The following is a 26,317-nucleotide window of genomic DNA, read 5'->3' as shown; positions in this document are numbered from 1 at the left end:
TCCTTTCCGTTTATATTTTACACCTTCTATCGCTTGTATCTATCTTCCATCCCCGCTTCATCTCTTGCCCCATTTGCCAGACGATGGTCAGGAAATGCTGATGGAGGAAGTTCCTCGGCGTCGACTCTAGGGCCAATTTCTTCTACCCTCCTCAAAGGAGCCGCAAGTTTTATGAAGGTTGCTCTGGAATAAACGCTTCACTGAACCTCTACTGATGCTGTTATGATTACCTGCAGGCCCTGCCACTTTCATCTCTCTCTCTCTTACACACATGCTCTGTCTTTCTATCTCCTTAAAACAAAAAAGCCCTTGAATCCTCCTGTACATTGTCACATCCCTTATGGTAGGTGTATAACGCACCAGCTCGGCTTCGTTCATTTATTGGCTACAAGGACAAGTTGTAAAACTCGTTTTCTTATTCTGATTATTTTTTTATTTTTTTGAATTTCTTTGCAAGAAGAAAAAGAGTAGAAATTAAAAAAAAAGAATCAAACAGCATAAAAATTTGATAAAATAATATAAAGAACAAAAAAAATATCCTAATCAACGTTGGGAAATAATTCGTTTACGATTTACTGCGTGTAACAAGGTGTTTCATTTAAGAGAATACAAACAAACACCGTTTCCGCTCGAAATGATAGTTACTTCCGGTTTCCGGTATGCAGAAGCCATTATCTTTTATGACCTCAACCGTTACAATTTTCAAGCTTATTATCATCACCATCATCATTATTTTTGTTGCTGCTTTTTGTCTTGTTAATAATTTTTGCTGAGCAGTGCTCATTAACATAACAACACACTTCAGATACGCAGTCTTCGTTGCTTTTTTATTGTTGCTGTTGTTCGGTGTACATTTCCCGTTGTCGTTAAAGAGGTATTAAGATAACATACCACAGGACATCTGATACCTGATCTCTTGAGAACAAACTAATAAATTTGAGGATACATTATCCAGCCAGAATATTAACCGCATTGTCTAGTTTTCATTTTTGCTTTGCTGGCGATTAAGGTGTTTGGTTCACGATCATGTGGTTGGGGTTTCGATTCTTGGACCAGGTGGAATGTTTTGGCCTTAACAAGTTACATTCTTTCACGTTCATCCAGTTCATTCAGCTGTAAATGGGAACCAGTGAGGTGCGGGTCCAACTCTTCCTCTCTCGCTTCCTCGATGTTCTGCTGGGTCAAGAGAGGGCTTGTTCGATCAAATTTTGGGTCGTCTTCGGTATTGGGAATATACAATCATATATACATGCTTACATACAGACGTGTGTGTGGTGGGGACGTCATTGCTAAAGGAACCATTTTGTCAGTGTTCATCTGGCAGCTAACAATTTAATCTTTATACATGCGTATATTTTTGTGTCTATACATGTATGCAAGTAAACATTTTATACGTACACCCGTGCACATATGCATAGAGGCATGCATTCATACATGCATACTTGCTAATGAGAGACTGAGAGTCCTCAGATGAAGGGTATCCTAGTTACACTTGGCACTTTGCATTAGAGTCTAGAACTGGTGAGATTCTTCGAGAAAGGACATAAAAAAACGATTCTCATCCCTCAGATACAAAACACTACAATATGTAAAACATTTCAGGGATTCTCTATTTGAGGTTACTTCTGGGTTGAATTTACGCGCGCGCGCACACACGCACACACACACACACACACAAACACACACACACACACACACACACACTCTCTCTCTTTAAGCCGCACTCATTTCCAGTTCCCCACTACTAATCCGAAATCGATTTCATGCGAATGCCTGGTGGAGACTTATAAAGCCTCCACCAGGCAATCATATGATACCAGGCAAAGATACCAGTAATATATTCGGTCTGTCAATTGTATCAAGGTTCTCTTTATTTCACTTTCTACTTTGCTTTCACCAACCGGAAGCCATGATGGTGGAGCGATAGGTTGCATGCGTATAGGTGTGTGTGTGTGTGTGTGTGTGTGTGTGTGTATGATGTGTGTGTGTGTGGGGGGGGGGTCGGTGTGACGGTGTGTCTAAAGGGAGTACGTGTATAGTAAAACCCTGCAAAACTACTTAAATAGATTATACATAAGCAGATGTTTTGTATGGCGAGGGTAACATTGATAAGCTATGTTCTAAACACGCCTGTCTTACTATAAATACATTTATCAAAGTCAAAAAACAGAAAGAAATACAAACATATACACACACACACATTGCATACATACATATAAACTTATACATTCATATATATATATATAATCATATACGCATCTTTGCGAATGTCTCTGTATGTGTATGCGTACATGTAGATAGGTATTGAAGCTTAAGGCCGGCGAGTGTGTGTGTGTGTCTGTGCCTCTGTGTGTGTGTGTGTGTGTGTGTGTGTGTCTGTGCCTCTGTGCCTCTGTGTGTGTGTGTGTGTGTGTGTGTGTGAGTGAGAGTGAGAGAGAGAGCGTGTGCATGATTACGTATATGTATTTATAAATTCATTATGCACATCAATTGATAATGTGTAGGGTGTGGTGGGTGAGGATAATTGCCGGGGTGTTTGGGTAGTGTGTGAATGGATGAGGGTTATTTATGTTTAGGTAATCTCACACCCTTTCTTGAACGCATCCACCCTTCAACACCCTACAGCATTTCCATCAAAACCACCTCCACACCCCTGTTTCAAACAGGGTCGTTATTTACATACGAAGGGAACTTGGCTGTGGGCCGGGGTGGGAGAGAGTCGGGCTTAGTTTAGCAGGAAGGCGATGATTTAGTATTGCACCCGTATATGAAATTTTCAATACAACAACAACAAAACACCCAAAAATAAAGAAGAAATGAAGAAACGGGTATGTTTTTATCAGGGTATTCTTTATAATCTAACATAGTGTCGTACAAGATATTATCACATTTGAAACCCGAATCGGTGGAGCAGCGGTGCTATGGTTCCTTGCCTCCGAACAGCCCATAAATGGTATTTAACGATTCTATTCGAGACGGGGTGGTGGTAGTGCGGCGGTGGCAGTGGCGGTGGTGGGAAGCAGGGGAGTAAAACCGCTGGGGGTATCCCTTCCCATTATTTTTAGTACGGAAACCCAGATTGTTATTACCAATTGTGTTGTTAGCAAGTGACTATCTTTTCCTGGAAATCGTCCTTTTCGATATTGACCCTTGGATGTTTACCAGCACAGCCAAATCCTACGTGAATAAATCTGAGCATTTGTACATATATATATATATATATATATATATATATATATATATATATATATATATATATATATATGGTAAAGTATGATTTTGCAAAACATGATTAACAAAGCTCGGAATAAATACAGGATCATCAAAGACCCCATTAGACATGTATCCACTCAAAATTTGTGGAGTATGGCCCAGTGGTTTGAGACAGCGGACTCGCGGTCATAGGATCGCGGTTTCGATTCCCAGACCGGGTATTGTGAGTGTTTATTGATTGAAAACGCTTAAAGCTCCACGAGGCTCCCGCAGGGGGGGGGGGGAGTGGCAAACCCTGCCGTACTCTTTCACCACAACTTTTTCTCACTCTTTCTTCTTGTTTCTGTTGTACCTGTATTTCAAAGGGCCACCCTTGTCACCCTCTGTGTTACGCTGAATCACCCCGAGAACTACGTTAAGGGTACACGTGCCTGTGGAGTGCTCAGCCACTTGCACGTTGTTTTCACGAGCAAGCAGTTCCGTTGATCGGATCGACTGGGACCCTTCTTTCAGTTTCCACAAGGTTTTGGTCGGCGAGGGTTATAGCAGAAGACACTTGCCCAAGGTGCCACGTAGAGAGACTGAACCTGGAACCTTGTGGACGGGAAGTAAACTTCTTTCCACGCCTCTGCCTCTCTAAATTGACATTACAATTCATTTCTATTTCCATGATACATTCTATTAAAAGAATAAACGAGAAAAAAGAATGAGAGACGGGGGGGGGGGGTGGAGGGAACGAAACGGAGAGAAAGAGAAACACAACTTTTCTAGATTCTTCTTTCTGTTTCTTTTAATTTCTCTCTCTGCTGCAGAATAATAATGTTGGTTACGTTCATTTTACTTTACAGGATATGACGAATTTGTTCTTCAGATATTTATATTTCACACAAAATGAATACCAGGTCTTCCTACACTTGATAGGGTTTGGGGAAGAGGTCGAGAATACCAAGGGACCTGCCCTGCAGGATAACCTAATAGTGAGGTCTCTGCAATAAATTACCTATGTATTAAGACAAAATATATAAATGAAAATTTACTTCAGAAATGAGAAAGAATTACTAAATTGGGGATCAACTCTGGTCCAGAAAGGCAGGGGAGACAACCTCGCAATAGGAAACTTATTTATAGTATTTTGCTATATATAAACATCTCCAAACAAAGTCGGAATATTTAAACAGGTTTTAACCAGTTAATCCTCTCCTTCTCTCTCAATGACGCACTCTTTTCTATACTCTCTCCTCCCACTCTCGAACCCTTCGTTTTCACTCCCTCCTCTTCTTTTTTACTCCCTCCTCCTCCTCTTTATCCCTATCAGACCACGTCACAAATCTCACAATGGTTAGCCCTTGTTTTCTTTCACTTGTTTCATTCTCTATTCTCACCTTCTCTTCTTCCTTCCTTCTCTCTCTTTCTCGCTCATCCTTTCGCTTTCTCTTTCTCTCTTTCTCATTGACTTCTTCCCTTCTAAACACCTAAATCTTTTATTTTTCATTCAAGCTTCCCTCATCTCTTCTCTCTCTCTCATTTTATCACACCCTCCTTTTTCCCTTTCTCCCCTCATTCTATCTATCATCGCTTATTAACCCGGAATCTGTTTTTTTTTCTTGTTCCGTTTTCTTTCTTTTCTTTTCGTTTTTTTTTTCTTTGCTTTTATCAGCCTTCCTTAATTGGCCGTCATTAATGCTTCGTTCAACTCTTCAAATTCAGTAACCTTATGAAAGATACTGCGACAAATACTACCTTATTATCATAGATAACACACAGCGCACACATACACGCATTCATATACGCACACATATACACACTACATATTTACCCATTTCTCCCTCTCTCCCAACTCACTCTCTCTCTCTTTGTATATATATATATATATATATATATATATATATATATATATTCTTTCTCTTTCCCTCTCAACTAATCTTAGTCGAGCCCAAATGGTGTCTGGAAAGAGTATCTAATAACCTATATGATCTTCAATCACCAGCAGGAATATTTTAATCTCATCCGGCTATTCTTAGTGTTGTTCTTTTTTTGCTTTAAGTGAATGTGGGATCAGCATTCCTTGGGACCGGACGCTAGCCGTGTAGATTAAGCAAAATTCATAGACACCCTGCGTAATGAGGATAACCTCAAAGCTCAGTTTTTGTGCGATAGATGGACATGGAGAGATTCTTCTACAGTCTATTATGTGGCTAAAAGAAAGTTTTTGACTCAGATAGGTAAGTGGGGACATTTTTATAAATGGAATTTGAAGCGTCGAGTGAAATGACATTTTAGAAATTAAATCTAGAACGCAGAAGAATTACTATGAAAAGAGCTTAAAGGATCCGTTTATAAAGGTATTTTTACCTCTAAGCTGTTTTCACAGCAGTCTTCCTGAGTTTGAGATTTCCCTCATTTCTAAAATATCAATTAGGCAACGGGTTTTACGTGTCGAAAACGTATATTCATATAAGAAAAATCTATTTCATAAGTTATGGTGGAAGTTTCGGTTATACTGTTAGGAAACTTTGTAACCGCATGGCTTCGGGTTCAGACCCACACCTGAGCACCTTGGACAATTGTCTTCTACTGTAGCCCCGGGCCGACCAATGCCTCATGAGTGAATTTGATAGACAGAAACTGCGTGCACGCCCGTACACACACACACACACACACACACACACACACACACACACACACACACATATATATATCTTTGTCTGTGTCTGTCCTTTCTCACTGCTTGACAACCGGTGCTGGTTTGTTTACGTCTGCGTAACTTACCGGTTCAGAATAAGTACCAGACTTTAAAAAAATGATTGAAACAAATAAAAGTTCTAATTTGTTGGATGAGAAAGAATTAGTCGTTATAAGGATTTAATCCTAATTGAGAAGGGAGAAATGGGGATCAAATAAGGGCACAAAAGATCGTGGGTTGATGTAAATACACGTGAGAAGTGATACTTTATTTTATAAAGGGCAGAAATACTGTTTACTATCTGCAAACAGAGAAAATGGTTGAAAGATTCTTGGAGATGGTGAGATAGACTGGTGAAATTATATTTGAGCAATGACCGCAAAAAGATTGTCTTTGCAAGCGAGCAGAAAAGATTGAAAGAGAAAGGCATTATAGGGAGGGGTTGCCTACGAATTTTAGTTTGCTTTTCCCGTCAGGCGATATACATACATGTCTAATACATGCACACATATATACATACAATCATGCATACTTACATTCATACAGGCACACACACATATTTGCAAAACATTCTTTAAATTTAATGATTGAATTGCTGCTCAAAGGATGCCAGAAAAAGTAAAAGAGCTCTTTTAAAAAAGGATTTTTTCTTCTCAATCATGTCCTTGAGCCGGTTGCAGGTCAAAATAAACTCTAAATGCTTAATCGCGAACAGAAACCACATAATTTTAGACAGTCCAGCCGGCAGAAATGCAGACAAAACCGAATACAATAATATCATGAATCTTGCTCGTCTAACCTTTGTTATTTCAAAAACTACTTCACTTATCTTAGACTTGTCTATGCCATTTCTTTCCTTCTTAATATTTTAAGCAACATTTGTTTCTACTCAATATTTTTGTTGCTTTATATTTTGGTGGAAGATAAGTTTAGCGCCATGTGTTTACAATCTGAGCTTCTTGATGCGCAATGTGGAGCCTTTAAAAACATTTCTTCGGGATAGTTTCCCCAATAACAGTAAAGGTGATTGTGTGCGATGTATTCCTGATAGTATAGGACTTAGAAGAATTATGGCCCGACTTAAGCTAACAACATTTTGATTTATTTGTATTGTTCTGTGTCTGATACGTTTGATTCGAAGATAACTCAACTCCAGCTCAGTGCACATCGGTGTTTTTTTGTTTTTGTTTTTTATCAGCTTAACATTTTCCACCTATTTGATTCTGCTTAATATTTTCTCACCTGTCACTGATTGTTTTTTTATTAAATAGATTTATATGAGACAAATTTGGAAGCTAATCTATATCTTCTATTTACTTTAAATCACCCATTTTGGAGCAGGGGTGCCTAGCTTAGGGGTCAGGTCGTTGCACTGATGATCATGAGGTCGTCTTTACGATTTCCGAACCGGATGGTGCGTTGTGTCCTCAAGCACTTCATTTTACATTGCTCAAGTTCACTGTTCGAGTTATAATTGGGAAGTTAACGCTTTGACTGACCGGAGACCCGTTCAGGAGTGAATGCTATAATCTCAGTAACATATATACAATGGAAACCAGATTAAGGTTCGGCCTTATGGGTCCTAAGATAAGACAGCGTCACTTATCTCAACGCTTAGATGTTCAACAGTCCTAGTTTTCAAAGGGTTTTCATAGTGTACCATGTTGTAGGTTTTTTTCTTCTTTTAGTGGAGACGTAAATTGAAGTGAAAATTTTTTATGATTTATTTTTTTACCAAAAATATTTTGATATTTCATCTAGATCTGCAGTAGATTCTTTGTGGCTATGTGTGTGTGACATATATATATATATATATATATATATATATATATATATACACACACAAATACATACACACACGTGTGCATCTATATATTTACAAGTGAATGCATATAGACAAACAAACATATATACACACTTACATATGTACATATACATATGCATACACATCCATACAGACATATAGACACATACAGATACATGCCTACATGTATCTCCGATCAGCCACACAGATCGAGGAATACAGAGAGACTCGAGAGAAAGGTAAATGCATAGAAACTGAAGCAGCGGGTGTATTGAAGGAGAATGAGTGAATTAGTGCGGAAGAGTGAATCGGAGTAATGGTGGCGCCGCCTGGTGGTGATGACTGGAGTAGTTACGAATGCAGCATAAAACGACAAAAGAGGAAACGACCGGGAACAGAAGTGGGTGGAAGGCCCAGGAAGGGTGTAAAAATAAGGAGGAAATATAAGAGGCAGCTTAGTTTGCATGAGTTATGATGAGATATGAGAAGGTCGAAACACGTACTACCCCTCCTCCTCTTGCTCCTTCTCTCTCTGTCTTTCAGTCAATTTATTTGTACCCTTTTAACTCTCTCTTGGTTTATGTCTCATTTGGGCTCATCTATTTACCGGGAGAGATATAAATGCATTCACACGGACTCGCCTGCACATACATCTAGCTGCAAAAATATATATACATATACGTATATGTGTATGCTTGTGTGGGGTAGGTACAGACATATGTTTATATATATGTATATATATATATATATATATATATATATATATATATATAGTAATCCCTTGCTATATCGCGGTTCACCTATCGCGGTGGGTGGGGGTGGTTGGACCGTAACACCCGCGATAGTCGAGGAATTACTGTATATTTTATTCTTTTACTTGTTTCAGTCATTTGACTGCGGCCGTGCTGGAGTACCGCCGTTTAGTCGAAGAATTTGCCCTAGGACTTATTCTTTGTAAGCCTAGTACTTATTCTATCGACCACTTTTGCCGAACCGATATATATATATATATATATATATATATATATATATATATATATATATACACATACACACACACATCTGTGTGAAGCTGCTCTGGCTACCCACACCGTGAAACGATAGCAGTTTCTTAATAAACGCTAAGTCTCCATCATGTTTAACTGGTCTTTCCTTCCGTTTGTAAATATAAACGAGCACACATAGTCACACATACACACACAGATATATGTAAATGTGTACATACACGCATGTGTGTGTGTGTGTGAGCAATATATATCGAGAAATAAGGGATGCTGTATGGAGCCCCAACGGGAGTGAGGTGGGAGTAACACGGAAGGGGAGAGAGGGGAGGGGATGAAAAGGATTAGAACTTAACGAAGCTTTTTCTTCCACATAGTTCTCTCTCCCTCCCTCACTTCCTTCGTTTACTCATATATATTTATATATACATACATATATATATATACATGTGCGAATGTATTTACATGTGTGTGTGTGTGTGTGTGTGTGTGTGTGTGTGAAACGTATACAAGGCATGCTACGGTGTGTGAAGGACGGCAATTATCAGTAAAATCTGTGGTGTAAGGAAGGAAGCTTGAACGATGCTATGGAATTTCACTGCCGACAGATGGCAGTAGTAGACACTTGGAAGTTATTTGTAAGGGCCTGGCGGCGGTGGTGGTACTGGGGGTTATGATGGTGGTGGTGGCGTTAACATAGAGAGGTAAAGTGTCTATATTTATGGTGTGTGTGTGTGAGGCGTGTGTTTAGGACTTAGGTTAAGTAGACCTTTCTGATCAAAGACATTCCAGTCGCGAATGAGCAAAGAACTATATTGTGTGTGTGTGTGTGTGTGTGTGTGTGTACGTGTGTGTATGTAGTGTGCGTGTGCACACACACACATATCATGCCATAATGTTTATATACATATACATCTTTAATCATTTATCCTTTACTCGGTTTAGTCGTTGAACTGTGTGGCCAAGCTAGAGCACCACCTTGAAAAGTTTAGTCGAAAAATTGGACCCCTGTACTTAGTTTTTTTTTTGTTTTTTTTTAAGTGTGGGACATATTTTATCTCGTCTTTTTGCCGAACCGTGAAGTTACGGGTATGTAAACAGGCCAACTCCGGTAGTGAAGCGGTGGTGAGGACAAACTCAAAGACACACACACACACACATTCAAACAGACGCACACATACACACATGTTCTTGCAATGTTATGTAGATGCAGCATGGCCGACTAATTAATATTACTTGGCAAAATCCAGAGATTCCGAGACCGATCTTGATGCCCGACCAAATGTCTTTTACCATTTCCTCTTGACGACTCGACAGAAGCTTTTAACAAGGATAGTACCTGTAACTGAAAGCTACCGTCTTGTCACACACACGCATCATGTCACAACCTTGTCACTCACATAGTAAGTTAAAGGTACAAATGAAGACGAGTCTGTAATAACCAGCTTTGGTAATTCCGTTGATCAACACACTTGTGTCATCACCGTTGAGCGACGGAGATCCACAACCACAATATATGTACATTTGTAAGGAATGTCGTTCAGTTCCTTTTCTATCATTTATTTATATAAAGTCTATGGATACCAATCAAGAACTGGGGTTCGAATAATCCCGTCCCCCTGGAAACTGCTGGCCTTGTTCCAAAATTAAAATCGTAGGGTTCGTATATAAGGCAGCGAGTTGGTAGAATTGTCCGAGCATCGGTCGAAATGTTTCGCGTCATTTCTTCCGGCTCCTTGTGTTCTGAGTTGAAATCCCGCCAAGGTCAACTTTGCCTTTCATCCTTTCGGGGATCAGATAAAATAGGGGATCAATTAAAAAGTGGAATTGACGGAATCGACTTGCGTCCTCCCTTTTAAAATTGCTCGGCGCTTGTCTAAATTAGAAACTATAATAGTATTGGTTGTTGCAACCGTGCTATCAGTGATAGTAGTGGTGGTCGTGGCCGTAGTGGTGGTCGTTGTCGTGTAGCCGTGGCCATATTATAGTATGGTGTGTAATAGATGTAAGCTGCTGTCGTTATAGTCGTCGTTGTTAGTGTTGTTGTTGTTTGGCCTCCAGGCCAGCCTTGATCGAGCCTAAGTAAGATAAAGAGCATTCCAGCCTCGCCCGTCCTCCTCGTTTTGCTTACTTTCCTCCCTCATCAGTATACGTTTTCTTTATTACAAATAATAATGTGTGTTTTGAGGACGATTTGACTGCTATTTCTATAGGACTTCTTCTAGCCCATGACGGAGGGTGACAGTGGGATTAAGGCGAGAGGGGAAGAAGACTGGACCATTATTCTTATGACAACAACCGATTGATTGTTGGTAGCGGCGGCGTTGGAGGAGGAGGTGGTGGTGGTGGTAGAGAAGGTGGTGATGGTGTTGGGAGTAGTAGTGGTGGTGGTGGTGGTGGATGCCGTGATGTGGTGGTGGTGGTGGGTGCCGTGATGTGGTGGTGCTATTGTCGTAGTGTAAAGTTGCCCAAAATTGGCCATGGAAGTGAGGAAAAAAACATCATGGCGGGGAGGGTACTTTGATGGGGGGGTGGAGAGGAGGAAGTAGGAGTGTCAGTGATGGCGGTAGCAGACACGTGTCTAGGTGTGGGCAAGAGGCGGAGGAAGAATAAATTTTGGTTGTTGAGAGGAAGAATTACAGAGAGAGAGAGGGAGGAGTGAAAGTGATGTGCGCGTGCGTGCGTGTGTAAGAGAGGATGAGGAAAGGGAAGTAAGAACTGGAAGTGTGTCTCTGCTTCCTCCCCTCCATCACCCCAGGCGCTAACGACTGCTCTTTGCCGTTTATGACGGCACTTCTCTTACTCTGTGTGTGTGTGTGTGTGTGTGTGCGCATGCTTGTTCATACACACACATATATAAATAATGTGGGTGGCTTATTAACAATTTAAAACAACCACCACTACTACTATTACTACTACGACTACTAAATTTGCATACATATATATCCATACATACATATATATGTGTGTGTGTGTGTGTGTGTGTGTATAACTATCTATGTATTTGTACATAGGTATGTGTGTATAAATCTCTAATGCGTTAACAATGCTTTATAGATAGCTTGTATGTACGTCTCTCTCTCTCTCTCTCTCTCTCTCTCTCTCTCTCTCTCTATATATATATATATATATATATATATATATATATATATATATATATATATATACATGCATATATGTGTATAAGTATGTACTTATCTCTATGTAAATAAGTCTGCCTGTTTATCGTTTGGAGGAGAGCGTGTATATTTGTAAATATTTGAGTGTGTGTGTTTATGCATGTGGGAATATAGGTGTACATATCCCTGTGTATATGTGTGTGTGTGTATGTATGTATTTATATGTGTATTTTTTGTACAATACGTGAGAGATATGATGGCGATATCAAATATCAAAAGTATGATCTCTTTCACTTTCGCAGCAACCGAGTTCTATATATTTATATTTTAAATCTACCCATCAAACATCCTACCCGTATACATACATGCCTATCTATCTTTCTAGCTACCCATAGCCTTCGTTCGCCACCTACTTACATAATTAAGCACCTACCAACCCACCTACATAAATACCCCTTAGCTATCAACCGAGCTACCGCCGAACACCCTTCCAATACCCGTACCCAACTGTTTATCTACTACACCAACATCCCTACACTCCCTGGTACTCAGATATCCACCCAGTCACATACCCGCCTACCTGACTTCCAACACATGTATCGTATACCCATACTCTCACCTGCGTACTCACCCGCATTCCGAACTATCTAACTACATATATATATGCGTGTGTGTATATACGTGTATGCATGTGTGTGTGTGTGTATGTATGCGTATGTATACATAAATTTTACATATATTGTATAATTTTGTCATACCGGCCATGACGAAGGGAAATAGCCCTGAAACTCGAGTCGCCTTTATATATTTATATTTATATATTTATATATTTGATCCTTTATATTGAACACACAATATTTCATCTACATTCAATACTTTCTTTCATGGTGCCATCCATTTTTATTTTATTTTATTTTATATTGTATATTGTATATCATATTATATATTGTATATTCCATATTCTATACCCCACATTAGTTCTGCAGGAATATAAATAAAACATAAAAAACAGACAGTGTTGGAACTCTTTTAAGCAAAATAATATATATATATATATATATATATATATATATATATATATATATATATATAAGATTGACATAGATAGATAGATATGCAGACCACCAACGATTTGGGGATTGCGCATAAATGTCTGTTTGTAATAAATTTAAACAAATGCTTAAAAAATGTTTCTTTATGTTTTAATATTTCCTCTTTCAATTTTGTTAACACATAATACGAATATCCATTAATAGATATTCCTGTCCGTCTCAATATCAAATAGCACATTAGTTAAACCTACAACTTCATAAGTAGTCAGTGGTTCGACACAAAACAGTAACTGGAGTTTAAGCTAAATAGTGTTGCCGTACTAACGAGACTAGTATAGTTATGTCCCCTGAAGAAAGACGCTCTTTCGTGTCTTGTATACATGACACAACAGTTATAGAGGAACTAGGCTCGAGAAAGCTGAAAACAGAAGCTAAGCCTCAAAGTTAGTTCTCCAGGCAAACAGCTGTCTTCCCTTAACACAATCCTTTCTTGTTCATTTGTTTTTGTTTGTTTGTTTGTTATTTTCTTGGAGTGGGGACGGTTCTGTTAGTAAATGCTGTTCTTAACCCATAATGGACATGTTCTTCGTTACGAATGAGACATTGACGTTCCGGCATCACCTTGAGTTAACATGTGTCGTTTATTGGAAACAAACGTGGCAGTCGTCTGGTTGGTCAGACACTTGGGAAACTTAATGAAACGACAGAGCTTCGACCGAATAGATAATGATTATGCTCTATACACACACATATATATATACACATATACAAACATGCACCTATAGATTGAACATATATTTGGTGAAGCTGAAACTTTACAAATTGATACTCCAATTTTCACACATCCGCTTTTCCAACGATCATGGAGAAATGGAACTCAGAAAACATTTTAAACACCTTAAACTAGAACTAGTTGACTCACGAAGCAAATTCTGATTGGATGAGATAATGCAGAAAAATTTCTCAGAGAAGTATCTCAGTTTTTCAGTGAAAACTGTACGATGCAGTATACGTTGCCACTGAATTGAGGTAGTGTCCCAGAAATGTCATACGTTGTGCATTCAGATAGATTCCTGGTACTGACAACATACAGACTCTCAAGAAAGAATGTGCAAGAACAGACAGGAAGTACACAAAGAACAGTGCTCATGCCTGCTCCTCGCCAAACACTTATCCTTCTCTCTCACACTCTCTCTATCTATCTATCTATCTACCTTTCTTTCTGCCTCTCTCCTTGTCTGTTTGTTTGCCTGCTTCTCTGTCTGTCTGTCTGTCTGTCTGTCTGTCTGTCTCTTTGCTTGTCTGTCTGTCATAGTACCGTTTTATTGTGTATGTATAGTTTGTTTCACGCCAGTTCTATATTTATAGTCAAGTGTCATCGAATTAACATGTCGCTGTCTCCTAATAAAACTCATTTGGCTTTCTTCCTTTCTTTACTCCCTTCACTTTCTCTTGCACACTCCTCGTTCTGCCCCTTTATACAACGAGGCTCTCTTGGTGACATCACCCATGGTTTTGCTAATTGTTTTAGCACTGTTTTCGTAGTCGCCAACAGACGTAGGCATGCTCCCAGCTCACCCACTCTTTTATCCAAGTATCACATTCAGGGTGTGACACCTGGATAGAGAAAGGGAACAGCGCTCGGCCGGGGCTCGTTTTCAGATGAGTAGATTGGAGGAATGTGCAATGAAATGCCTTGCTCAAGGAAACACCAAACAACAACTCAGTGGATCGAACACGTAAGTCCTCATGTCTAACGACGAAGAACTGTGTGCATGTAGGGACACGAATTCGATCTCTGAAGCTATGGAAACATGAAACTTTATAGTATTTTGTGTAGTATGATATTGGGTACAGAAGTAAATTTTGATTCGGGTAGAGAAACCGTGGGTTTGCAAGAAGTTAACCATAAATGTACTCTTTCCCAGTAAATGCTTGTATGTATGTATGTATGTATGTATGTATGTATGCATGTGATGTGATGTTCAGCAGCAAAAGCAATGGCAGTATGGAATCTGCCAGTGGTGAGTCAACGGTGTACATACCAAAGACAATCCTTCCTGTACATCACAGCTGAGTCACACGCTTCCTATTTCACAAAAATTAACAACATAATTGTCTGTCTCTACCAAATTTGTTGCCTGTTGAATTTACTAAAGCAACACGTGTTCAACACGCCTATTTCCTACTCATAACATACCTGCATATACATTTATATCTATATATATACACACACACATATACATACATATATATATATGCATATATATAGATGTATGTATGTATATATATATATGTGTATATGTATATATATAAAGAGAGAGAGAGAGAGCTAGAGAGAGATGGGGATACAGGAAACCCGGTAGTTTTATATGTGTGTGTATGTGTGTGTATATATATCATATATATATATATATATATGCACGTGTATATATATACATGTGTGTGTATCCTACTTGGGGGTGGGGGCAAAAAGTTTAAAATGCTCCCTATACAACATAGATTAGCTTACAAGGGGAACCTTGACGGTTTCACTGGTGACTGGGATCGTCAGACTCACGTATGCAATGAACGCTTTTAAAGAAAAACTTTAATGCGCGTGTGTGTGTGTGTGTGTGTGTGTGTGTGTGTGTGTGTGTGTGCGCGCGCGTGTGTGTAAAGAAGCGTAGGCATTCCGATTATGCCCATCCCTTTTATAGAGAATCCCTTCACAGCGACAGTTTATAATGTATTCTTTTCTAAGATAGTCTACGTGTGATATTGTGCGACATTTGGCTACTATTTCTAGCAGGTCGGCCCTCTCATGATAGTTACTGTCTTGCTAGTTTTGGGTGTGGTTATCATGATGATGACGATGATGTAAAAGAACATGATGATGATGATGATGACTGCGGCGATGATGGAGGTGATGATATTAGTGTATGGAGTGGGGGAGGCGCGGAAATGTTGATCGCGGCGCTGTGTGGGATGTTTTTAGTGGTAGCGAAGCCTAACATCTCAGATTGCTTTTGATGCAAGTGAACGACATCCAACACACACACGCGCGCGCGCGCGCGCACAGAGGCAGGCAGACAGACAGACGCACGCGTAGAACACTCGAAAGAAGTTGGAAGACTCCAACTTGCCACCAAACATGGCTCGAGGGAATTACGACGGAAACCCGATATAAAATAGCGAGTAGTAGTAGTAGTAGTAGTAGTCGTAGTCGTCGTAGTAGTAGTAGTAGTAGTCGTCGTCGTCGTAACAAAGACACAAATAAATAAACACAGAAAGAGAGAACACAAGTTGAAACATAGCATAGTGAAAATATGTTTAAGCGATTATTGTTGTTGCTGTTATTACTATTACTATTATTATTATTATTATTATTATTATTATTATTATTATTAAGGTGGCGAGCTGGCAGAATCGTTAGCACGCCAGGCGAAATGCTTAACTGTATTTCGCCTGCCGCTAAGTTCTGAGTTCAAATTCCGCCGACGTCGACTTTGTCTTTCACCGAACCAGTCAACCACTGGACTTGTTGGTCCTGACTAAGCCCCTCCCCTCAATATTATTGGTTTTGTACTTAAATCACACACGTCAGCTGTTCTTCATAATAAGCCATGGGCCCACCCGAGCCCTTTCAGTGGTTTGCTAGACGGAAGGAATTCTAAAACGAGCTCGGTGTGTGTGTGTGTGTGTGTGTGTGTGTGTGTGTTTATATATACACGTATTGGCAATGATACAATTTCTATCCATTTCTATCCATTTCTATCTTTCAAGTATCGTAGTCTCTGTAATGTTTATACGTGCTGTGTGTGTGTTTATGTAATGTTATAAACATAATATACTGTCACAGTGAGATACACAATACACGCACTCGTTCCATACCCATGCATTCATGCACACAACCACTTACACACACACACACACACAGTCACACACACATATTTGTATGTAAGTATTTAGATATATGTATGTGTGTGTGTGTGTGTGTGTGTATATATATATATATATATATATATATATATACATACATACATACACTCACACATTCACACAAAAGTAGATACCCCTCACGTGCATATACACGAGCATAACTGAAACATGTATACCTATATAAATGTATAACATTATGGTTGCAGAGATACTATATTACCTGCGTACACACACACACACATGCGTACATACATGTGTGTGTGTGTGAATATAAAGGGAGGACATTATATAGACATATCCGAATGCATTGAAGCGAAACAAATTGCCTCAGAACACACCCTACTACATAACACACACATACATTCACAAGATTCTTTCCAAATGTTTCCTTGCTCCAACAGAAAAATAAACTTTACCTTATCTCGAACCCTTAACGTTTCATTACCTTCTCCAAACCCTGAAATTTCATATTTTTTTCTTTTTATATTTTATTTTTCTTTTCAGTTCCCTGTAATACAATATTGTTTCCTTGTTTTAGACACACGTTTCTATCTGACACTCTGTGTGTGTGTGTGTGTGTGTGTGTGTGTGTGTGTGTGTGTGTGTGTGTGTGTGTGTGTGTGTGTGTGTGTGTGTGTGTTATGTGCCAGGGCGTTGTTTGAGGCAATTATGTATATTCATATATATACATACATACACACCCGATTCATTAGCATAAGAGGACTTGGAGATAACCGGTGCTTCGACATATGTAAATTCTTTTATTCTTTTATATGTTTCAGCCCTGAGACTGTGGCCATATTTCAAGTATATATATATATATATATATATATATATATATGTATGTATGTATGTATGTATGTATGTATGTATGTGTGTGTGTGTATATACTGTTGTTATACTTACAAATACTTATACAGTCTCATAGATAGATAGATAATCACTTCTTCTGCTCATCCTTCGTAATATTTCATCTGCAATGAACTCCTGCATTATTTTCTTCCTGTTGATACTATTTTCTCCCTTTCTTCTCTTTGTTACTAATTCAAATTTTTAATTTGCGGCTTTTGGTTTCGTTTCTTCTTGCAGGAAGCCCACTTCAGTTCTTGGTTGACAGCCACAATGGAAAATACGTTACTGCTTATGGAGCTGGTTTGTACGGTGGATGCAGCGGCAAAGAAGCTTCTTTCATGGTTGTGTCACACAACGAGAGTAAGTATTGTTATTTTAAACTTATGATCATCAAGTTATTTCATTCATGAGCGCTTAGGATGCAGTGACCGCCATTATTTTTACATTTATATATACATATTTTATATATGTCTATCAATATATTCTTCATATGTGTGTGTGTGTGTGTGAGAGAGAGAGAGAGGGGTGAAGGGAGAGAGTGAGAGAGAGAGGGAAAGAAAGAGATTTGGCAGAAGCTCGTTTTCGAGCAATATCTTCGTTTAATTATTACCTTAAAGCAATACAGGTGTGATAATAATTGGCGCTTCTTTCGGCTATAACCGGTCATTGTATATAACACATAACAGAGATGTTAAAAATCTTACAATGCCTGTGCCAGATGCTTTTCTAAAGTGAGGAATGACCTTGCACATGACCAAGCTAATTTTCTAAACAGTGTAGGTATGTACGTATCCATACATACATACATCGGGGTTAAAATTGGTAGTAACCTCGGTGCCTACGAAATAGCCATATTGAAGTAGCGATAGACATTACTTCACAGTATAGTTACTGTTACTTGGTTTCCTATATATTGCGTGATGGAGCGAATTCCTGCTATCTCTAGCGGACAGGTGCCCTTCACTGAGGATGAACACAAATAGCTCGAAACCGTACGGTCAGGTGGTCCTGTCGTCTGCTAGAAGATGGTGGGTGTTCACACCCCTACATACAATATATATCGGGTGCAGGTTGCATCAATAACTAGTCGGAGGGCTTAAAAATGGTAGTAGCATTGGTTCCTATGAAACAACCATATTGAAGTGGCGATAAACCTTACTGCTCAGAATACTTGCTACTTTCATCACTTATACAAATTTTCTAGCTAGCTACATTGCTTGTTATGTATGTGTGTGTGTGTGTGTGTGTGTGTGTGTGTGAGTGTTTTATTTAAAACGGTTTGATTTGGATCTCGTGCTACTTCAAGTTTCGCAGGCTCCTTTACACTTCTGGAATGACTGAATGGAGAGAGCCATCAATCTCAGTACATGTCCTCAGATTGCACTGTACTCAGATTGACACCCAAACGCTCTGAAATGTCAAGCAGTAAAGCATGTCGTTTCCAAATTTCTTGCAGAGTGAATTGCATCATGGTGCTGTTTTTTCTCACAGACGGTGCCCAACTGACTATTCTATACTGTGTAGTTGACAAAACACACACATACTGTTTTCTCCTCCATCGCAGTCATAGATTTGTTGTAAAACGTTTTCATTGAACATAGAATATTTATTCTCCAGAATAAATTTTAATCCTTCTATTATAGATTCTTTTTTATGCATTAGAGAGGTTCACGAATATAATTATCCAACCAGCATTTAATTGTCTCTAAGCGTGAGTTGTGCGGGATGTTTGAGAAGTGATTCACTACATCGAGAGATATTCTTAAATTTTTCTTGTTGACTCTTTTATTTATGTATTTTTCAGGAGATCTGGCTGTTTCAATTGATGGAGCATCAAAACTGGATTTAAAGAAAGAAGATCTTAAAGATGGAGCTTTCAGATACAGCTACATCCCCATGAATCCTGGAGCTTACGATATCTCCATCAAGGTGAACGGAAAAAATATCAAAGGTTCTCCATTCTCCTCCAAGATCTCAGGTAAATGATACGATTGCTTCGTGTTATATTTGATAGAGCAGCAGAAGTTCATGGGTTCTGATAGTTTATCCATATGAAGTTTAGAGAGCTGGGTGGGAAGAGCTTGCAAGCAATTGAGTGTAAATCTGTTATATATACAGACGATCAAAATCACACACGGACACAACACACCCACCACACCATTTATAGAAAAAGAGAGAAAATCAAATTGAAACAATGGCGCATTAATAATTTTTTTGTACACTACACACATCAAGAACTGAGCCCAGCTGTACACTATAATTTTTTTTTTAAATGGAACATTTGTCAAAGTGCCCTCCCTTCTGCTTTTGGTGCACGGTGCAATGATTTTTGTCTTTGGTTCTAAGCCCCAAAAGACATCTAAGAACCAAAAACGTTAATGGAATCACCAGTCAATCTATAGGTTTGGAAGCTGGCCGTTAACCATTTCTCGAGGTCATCAACCCTTGAAGTATCGTTTTTACTCCAATCTTTTATTTTCTGAACAAAAAAAAAACACCGTGTACCCAAGCATGAATCGAAAAGTTTTGCAGAAACACACACACACACACACACACATGCACACGCACACGCACAGACACACACACATACACACACACACACACAGTATTTTGCTTCGGCTTAGTGATACTAATATACAGGTGTTAGAACTCAATACACACATACTTCAGAACAAAACATCAGTCGAGTACTGAACATCAATAAGAAATTAAAATGAAGTTTATGACAATTTTTTACTACATTATCATTTTTATTTCTTATTAATTTCTTACACACACATATATATATGTATCGTTAGCATGGCGGACGAAATTATTAGCGGCCTTTCGATAAATTAATTACCAGTTGTACACTGGGGTCGATGTAGTCACCCGAACTTGCCGACCTTGTGCCAAAATTTTAAGCATAATTATTATTGTTGATAATGATGTTGTTTTTGTTGTTGTTGTTGTTAATATTATTATCCTCATCCAACTCGATTTTCTTCTGTGATTTTCTAGGTATTGGAAGGAAGCGATCCCAGATCTTCTTGGGTAACAGCAGTGAATATTCCTTGAGAGTAATGGAAGCTGATATGGTTAATCTCCATGGTAACATCAAGACACCAAAGGGTTCCGTTGAAACTTGCTTCCTGAAGAAGCTTGTTGATGGCTCACTTGGTAATTAACTTGTTAATTAATGAATTCATTCCAGCAAATCAACGTATCGTAACGGTGTATGTTTAATGTTAACCCGATACCATAACGTTCAGAGATTCGAAAATATCCCTGAAGATGTAGAGATACATATACGGAGGTACACACACACATACACACACACATACATACATACATACATAAGTAAATAAACACACACCTTCTCTAATTAAGTTACAGAAAAGCTAATTACGTTCATTCAAATAAATCCCGTTTGAAACATTTGCATGTTATGCAAATTAGACCAATTTAGTCCGTTTTCTGTGCTTAAAAGATTCCTCATTCGCTACACTTGTGTCTATGGACAGAAGTGACTAACAGATCATCGATGAAGCATTAATGATTGTTGAAATTACTCAGATCGATTACTTTCCCTGAGCATCGATTGATTAAAACTGTGGCTTCAGTTATATGTCTACATGTATATATGTTTGTTTACTGAACTGCATGTTTACCTTTTTTACTTACAGCTGTGTGTGTGTGTGTGTGTGTGGCTTTCAGTGATAATTCCAAATTTCGTTCTTACACTCTGAAACTGTTTGAACAGTTACAATACAGACATTATCATTTTTGTAACCATTATATAGATATAATTAAATTAAATGATTAATGGTTGTCTCATCTCATTCAAATTAATAAATGATCTACTTTTGATGTATGATTTATACAGTGATTATGCGGATGACGATGGTGATTGCCTTACGCTCTTGAAACAGCTGTAGGGTGTATGAATGAAATTTTGAAATATGAGTGAGATCTTTACTGTTTAGTCTTTTAAATATGACCAATTTATCTCCATACAAACTCTTCCCTTTCATGGATAGTGTACGGAAGTAATAATATTATATTGAAGTTTAATGAAAGTTTAAAAAGAGACATCTTAAATTCAAGCCTTGTGAGTGGATTTGGTAGATGGAAACTGAAAGAAACCCGTCGTACATATGTATATCTATATATATATGTGTGTTTGTGTTTGTCCCCCCCCCCCGCCCAACATCGCTTGACAACCAATGCTAGTGTGTTTACGTCCCCGTAACTTAACGGTTTGGCAAAAGAGACCGATAGAATAAGTACTAGGCTTACAAAGAATAAGTCCTGGGTTCGATTTGCTCGACTAAAGGCGGTGCTTCAGCATGGCCACAGTCAAATGACTGAAACAAGTAAAAGAGTAAAAGAGATATAAAATAATTTGAGATATTTTTATATCCGACGAGTTGTTTTTAGTATACATATGTATATGTGTGTGAGCGTGTGTGTATGTATGTATATATGTATATATGTATATATGTATATATGTATGTATATATGTATGTATACATGCGCACACTCACACTTGCAAGTAAACGCGTGTGTATGTGTGCATACATGAGTATATGTTGTAATCGCATATATGTCTACGCATTATATATCTGTATGTATGTTTACATGATAAACGTCTCGACATTTCCTTCTGTCCTTACAAAATGTTTTACCAAAATAGGATTGACGACAAAAAAAAAAATGCAGACGATACCTCATAACTTAATGTTGCTGTTATTGTTGTTGTTGATGATGATAGTAGTGGTGATGGTACTTGGCGGTGTTTCTTCTACCTCGCTTTTCCCATCCTCCTCCTCACCGCAACGCTGCTACAGGCGGCTTCACGCCAAACATTCGGATTGAAGTATGCTATACACCTGCATGAGATATCTCTGTTCGCTCTCCCTCTCTCTCTCTCTCTCTCTCACTCTTTCAATCACTCTCTCTTTTTCTCTCAATCACTCACTCACACATACGCACACTTTCTCACGTTTACATTCTCCCGCTCTCTCTCTCTTTCCTCTCGCTCACTTTCCATCTTTCTTTCTATACAAATATATATACACTTACACACACACACATAAACTCAAGCTTATACATATAAATATATATACATACATACATTTCAATATTTCGCTCTTAAACATATCAATATCGAAGTTTAATCTTTTTATCTATACGGATATATATGTGTATATATATAATGTGTGTGCATGTATGCTTGTATCTATGTATAATTATGTACATATATATATGAGTGTATGAAAATTTATACACAGAGAGAAGGCTCTTGACAGGACTTCTTACATGCTAAATAGAGCAGTTAAACCCAAAACACGACAAAAAGGAATTCTCAAAACACGCTGCTATTAGGCACTAGAGTGAATTAAAAAAATAGGTAATCCTATACTCGAGTTTCGCTATTAATAACTAAATAAATTAATTTTCTACCTGTAACTCGTCAGTAGGATCGCCAAGGAATGCATAATTATGTAGCTGTAATACGTACCGAAAACACATGGCAAATACAAGCGCAAGACAGCTCTGTGTATAAATTTTTATAGACTCTTAGCATTCATATGAGAATTTGCATTGAAATGTCCGACTAATTTTTGAAAAAGCGATGTAGATTAAAAATTATCAATTTCCTTTTTCTTGAAATTCCAAGTGCGTGGGTGACCGCATGGTAATAAGCCCCACATACGTTTCAAGTTTCATCAAGATCGGTTGGCTAGTCTCGGATGAGTAAAAGTAGAAAATTCACAAACACAGACAGTCACAAACAGAGAGAAATTGCCATTTATGTGTATAGATGTGGTTAAAATACATAACTGTTTTAATTAAAATGTGCCGTGTTACCATATCGGAATATATGGCATCAAATTATATATTTTAATTATATAATTATACAAATAACAATGTTTTGTGTCATTGAAACAGCTGTAGAGATTAATATATGAAGTCTGTTTTTCTGCCAGTATACATTTATGAATGCGTTTACTTATTAAATTGTTATTAATTCTTTCTTTACTCTGTTTCTGTCTTTGTTATCAGGTATCTCTGCGTTCACTCCAAAAGAATCAGGCCAATATGTTGTGAACGTTATGAGTGGAGAGAAACACATCAATAACAGTCCTTTCAACATTAAAATCAGCAACGATGAGGTTGGACAACCAGGAAAAGTGAAGATCAGTGGCGCCACTGAGAAAGCTATTGCCAACAGTAAAAACATCTTGACCATTGATACCAAAGATGCCGGTAAGTTCCACGCCATCAACTCACTGAAATACGCTGATTTTATTTCAGGAAATTTCGAAGATAATTTTCTCATTATTCATGCTTATTATGAAATTTTTAGGAAGGTTTCGAATAAGTCAACTTTCTTACTAATAAATCGTTATCTGCGTCGTCTGCAGTGAAATCTAGAAGAATATTTGCATATTTATTCTTAACATGTCTAGACTGGTTCAGACGCAAAATATGTTGAGTACTGTTGTGTATGTCTTAAGAGAATAACTTCTCTCTATTACAAAAACAGTGTGTTCAATGCACTCATTTTATTGGCGCACAGCATTCTGGGATACCGATGTTTCGATGCTGATCAGCAAGAAGTCACCAGAACTCTGAGCCAAACCAACGTCCCTGGTTTTGTTTATACAATCAACGAACGAATTGTTTTCTGATCTGCCTAGTTATTATTAAGATGTTGTTTGGAACAATAAGGTTGTCATTTTTAACTTGGTGTTAGCGGGAAATTTTTTAATGAAAGATTTTAATTTAGCTCACTTTAAAGCATAAAGTTAGTATCATAGAACCAGGGTGGGATCAGGCGGGTTAGTATCGAAAGAATTAAATTGTTTTCTTTGGGACAGAATGCTAATAGTTTTAATCGTCAATTTATTTAAAAGCCAGACGACATAAAATGTAAATTTACAAAACGTGTGTAAATTTGCATAATCACAATCAATAAAATGTTTAACTTTTGCTTGAAACATTAATACCTAGTTTTGACTTTCAATTTTCTGGAGTTGACGAAATACTGCCAAGATCAAGTATCGATATGAACGACCAGTCTTCTCCCTTCAAATTATTGACCTTGTGCATGAATTTACAGATTAAATAATGTCGAACTAAATGCGAGTTAATTTGATCCGATGATTCGAACCTATTTTCCTTCCTTTTCAGGTTATGGTGGTCTGTCTGTTGCAATTGACGGTCCTCATAGGTCTGAGATTTTGTGCACAGAACGTAAAGATAATGTCTACACTATTGACTACAGTCCTCATGAACCTGGAATCTACATCATCAACGTCAGGTATTCCGATGAGAACATCGCAGGTAAGTTTCGAAGATCTCTTGTCATCCATTGTGTGCAACAGAAGCAGTATTAACAGTTTATGTATCATACTAAACGCAAATACATCACAAAAACAAACTAAGTTCACTGGGATATTTGTCCGGAGGTAATATTTCTTATTGATGTACTGTGTTAAAAACACAGACACATATCAGTAGCAGACAAAAATTATGCGGCAAGAACGATTAGAATGCTGGATGTATTTGTAAGTATGTAGGCACACACACACAAACACACACACATATGTGTCTGTGGGTGGGTGCGTGTGAGTGCATATAAGCATATATGGCTGCATATGTATGCATCTATAGATAGATAATCATACATACATGAAAGTTTGTGTGGGTAAAAACTGATTTTATCACGAACTCATAAAATTCTCAAATACAAAAAGTAACGTGTTCAAATACTAATTTAGTAAAATTAACACCAAATACTAATTATCCGTTTTATTAGAAAAAATAGTCTTGAAAATATTTATTTATTCATCTTTTTTTCATTTGCAGGCAGCCCTTTCTTGGTCGACGTCCGGGGTGAACCTTCCGGTCGTTTGAGGGAAACTATTGAGAAAGAGATTGTCTTCCCAGAACTTGTAAACGTTGGAGACAATGTGGAATTTGTTGTTAGGTACCCAGGTATGGAATCTTTCTCTTTAAATGCCAATTTTGAAGAAAAAGAAAGACAAAAATACATGTCTGCACAAACGTCTTCCTTTTCGCAATTTTTTAATTTTATATTTTACTTCGGCAAATTTGGTTCTACGTTATTGTAAGACAATATTGGACTGTAATATTATGCAATAATTACAGAAGTCTCAGCATCTGCTACTTCGACCGTGGTTTGGTTTGCCTCCGATGATGATTCACCGTTAAAGGGGAGAGAATCTCTTCTCGATAAACGAAGTTGAAGAACCTGCATATTCAATTTTTATTTTTAAAAAGTTTTCTCTTTATTCTTCACATACATATATATTTGTATGAATACATACATATGTATATATAAACATATATATACATATATATTACTTCATATGTAAACAAACATAAATTTGTTTTTGAAGCGTTGAAATGTATTGTAGAACAAGGAGAAAGATATATTTTCAACACGTAAATACTGACCAGTACATATAAAGGATAAAATCTTTTTAAGAGCAGAAAAATTTTGTCTGCCCTTAAAAGGATTTTATCCTTTATTTGTCCTAGTCAGTATTTACATATAACGACACAGCCCGTGTGTCATATAGCCAGCTGGAGCCGATGTCTCCTGGGGCTAAACAACAGTCGCATTCGCCCCAAAATTGGACTGCCACTACCTTTTATTT

General features: G+C 37.9%; 1 protein-coding gene across 8 annotated transcripts in view; it reads left to right on the top strand.

Annotated features, from left to right (window-relative positions):
• LOC106882456 (filamin-A) overlaps positions 1–26,317 on the top strand; it is a 115,521-nt gene that overhangs the window by 53,803 nt on the left and 35,401 nt on the right. For all 8 annotated transcript variants that reach the window (XM_052973142.2, XM_052973140.2, XM_089363595.1 and 5 more), the window contains exons 3-8: positions 17,883–18,005; positions 19,450–19,623; positions 20,646–20,804; positions 23,694–23,897; positions 24,825–24,977; positions 25,503–25,631. In XM_052973142.2, the coding sequence (XP_052829102.1) occupies positions 17,883–18,005; positions 19,450–19,623; positions 20,646–20,804; positions 23,694–23,897; positions 24,825–24,977; positions 25,503–25,631 (942 nt within the window). The remainder of the gene's footprint in view (positions 1–17,882; positions 18,006–19,449; positions 19,624–20,645; positions 20,805–23,693; positions 23,898–24,824; positions 24,978–25,502; positions 25,632–26,317) is intronic.

This window comes from Octopus bimaculoides, chromosome 15, assembly GCF_046866305.1.
Source record: "Octopus bimaculoides isolate indiv1 chromosome 15, ASM4686630v1, whole genome shotgun sequence".
Lineage (NCBI taxonomy): Eukaryota > Metazoa > Mollusca > Cephalopoda > Octopoda > Octopodidae > Octopus > Octopus bimaculoides.
The sequence above is the reverse complement of the archived record's forward strand: the minus strand, read 5'-3'. Positions and strand labels throughout refer to the sequence as shown.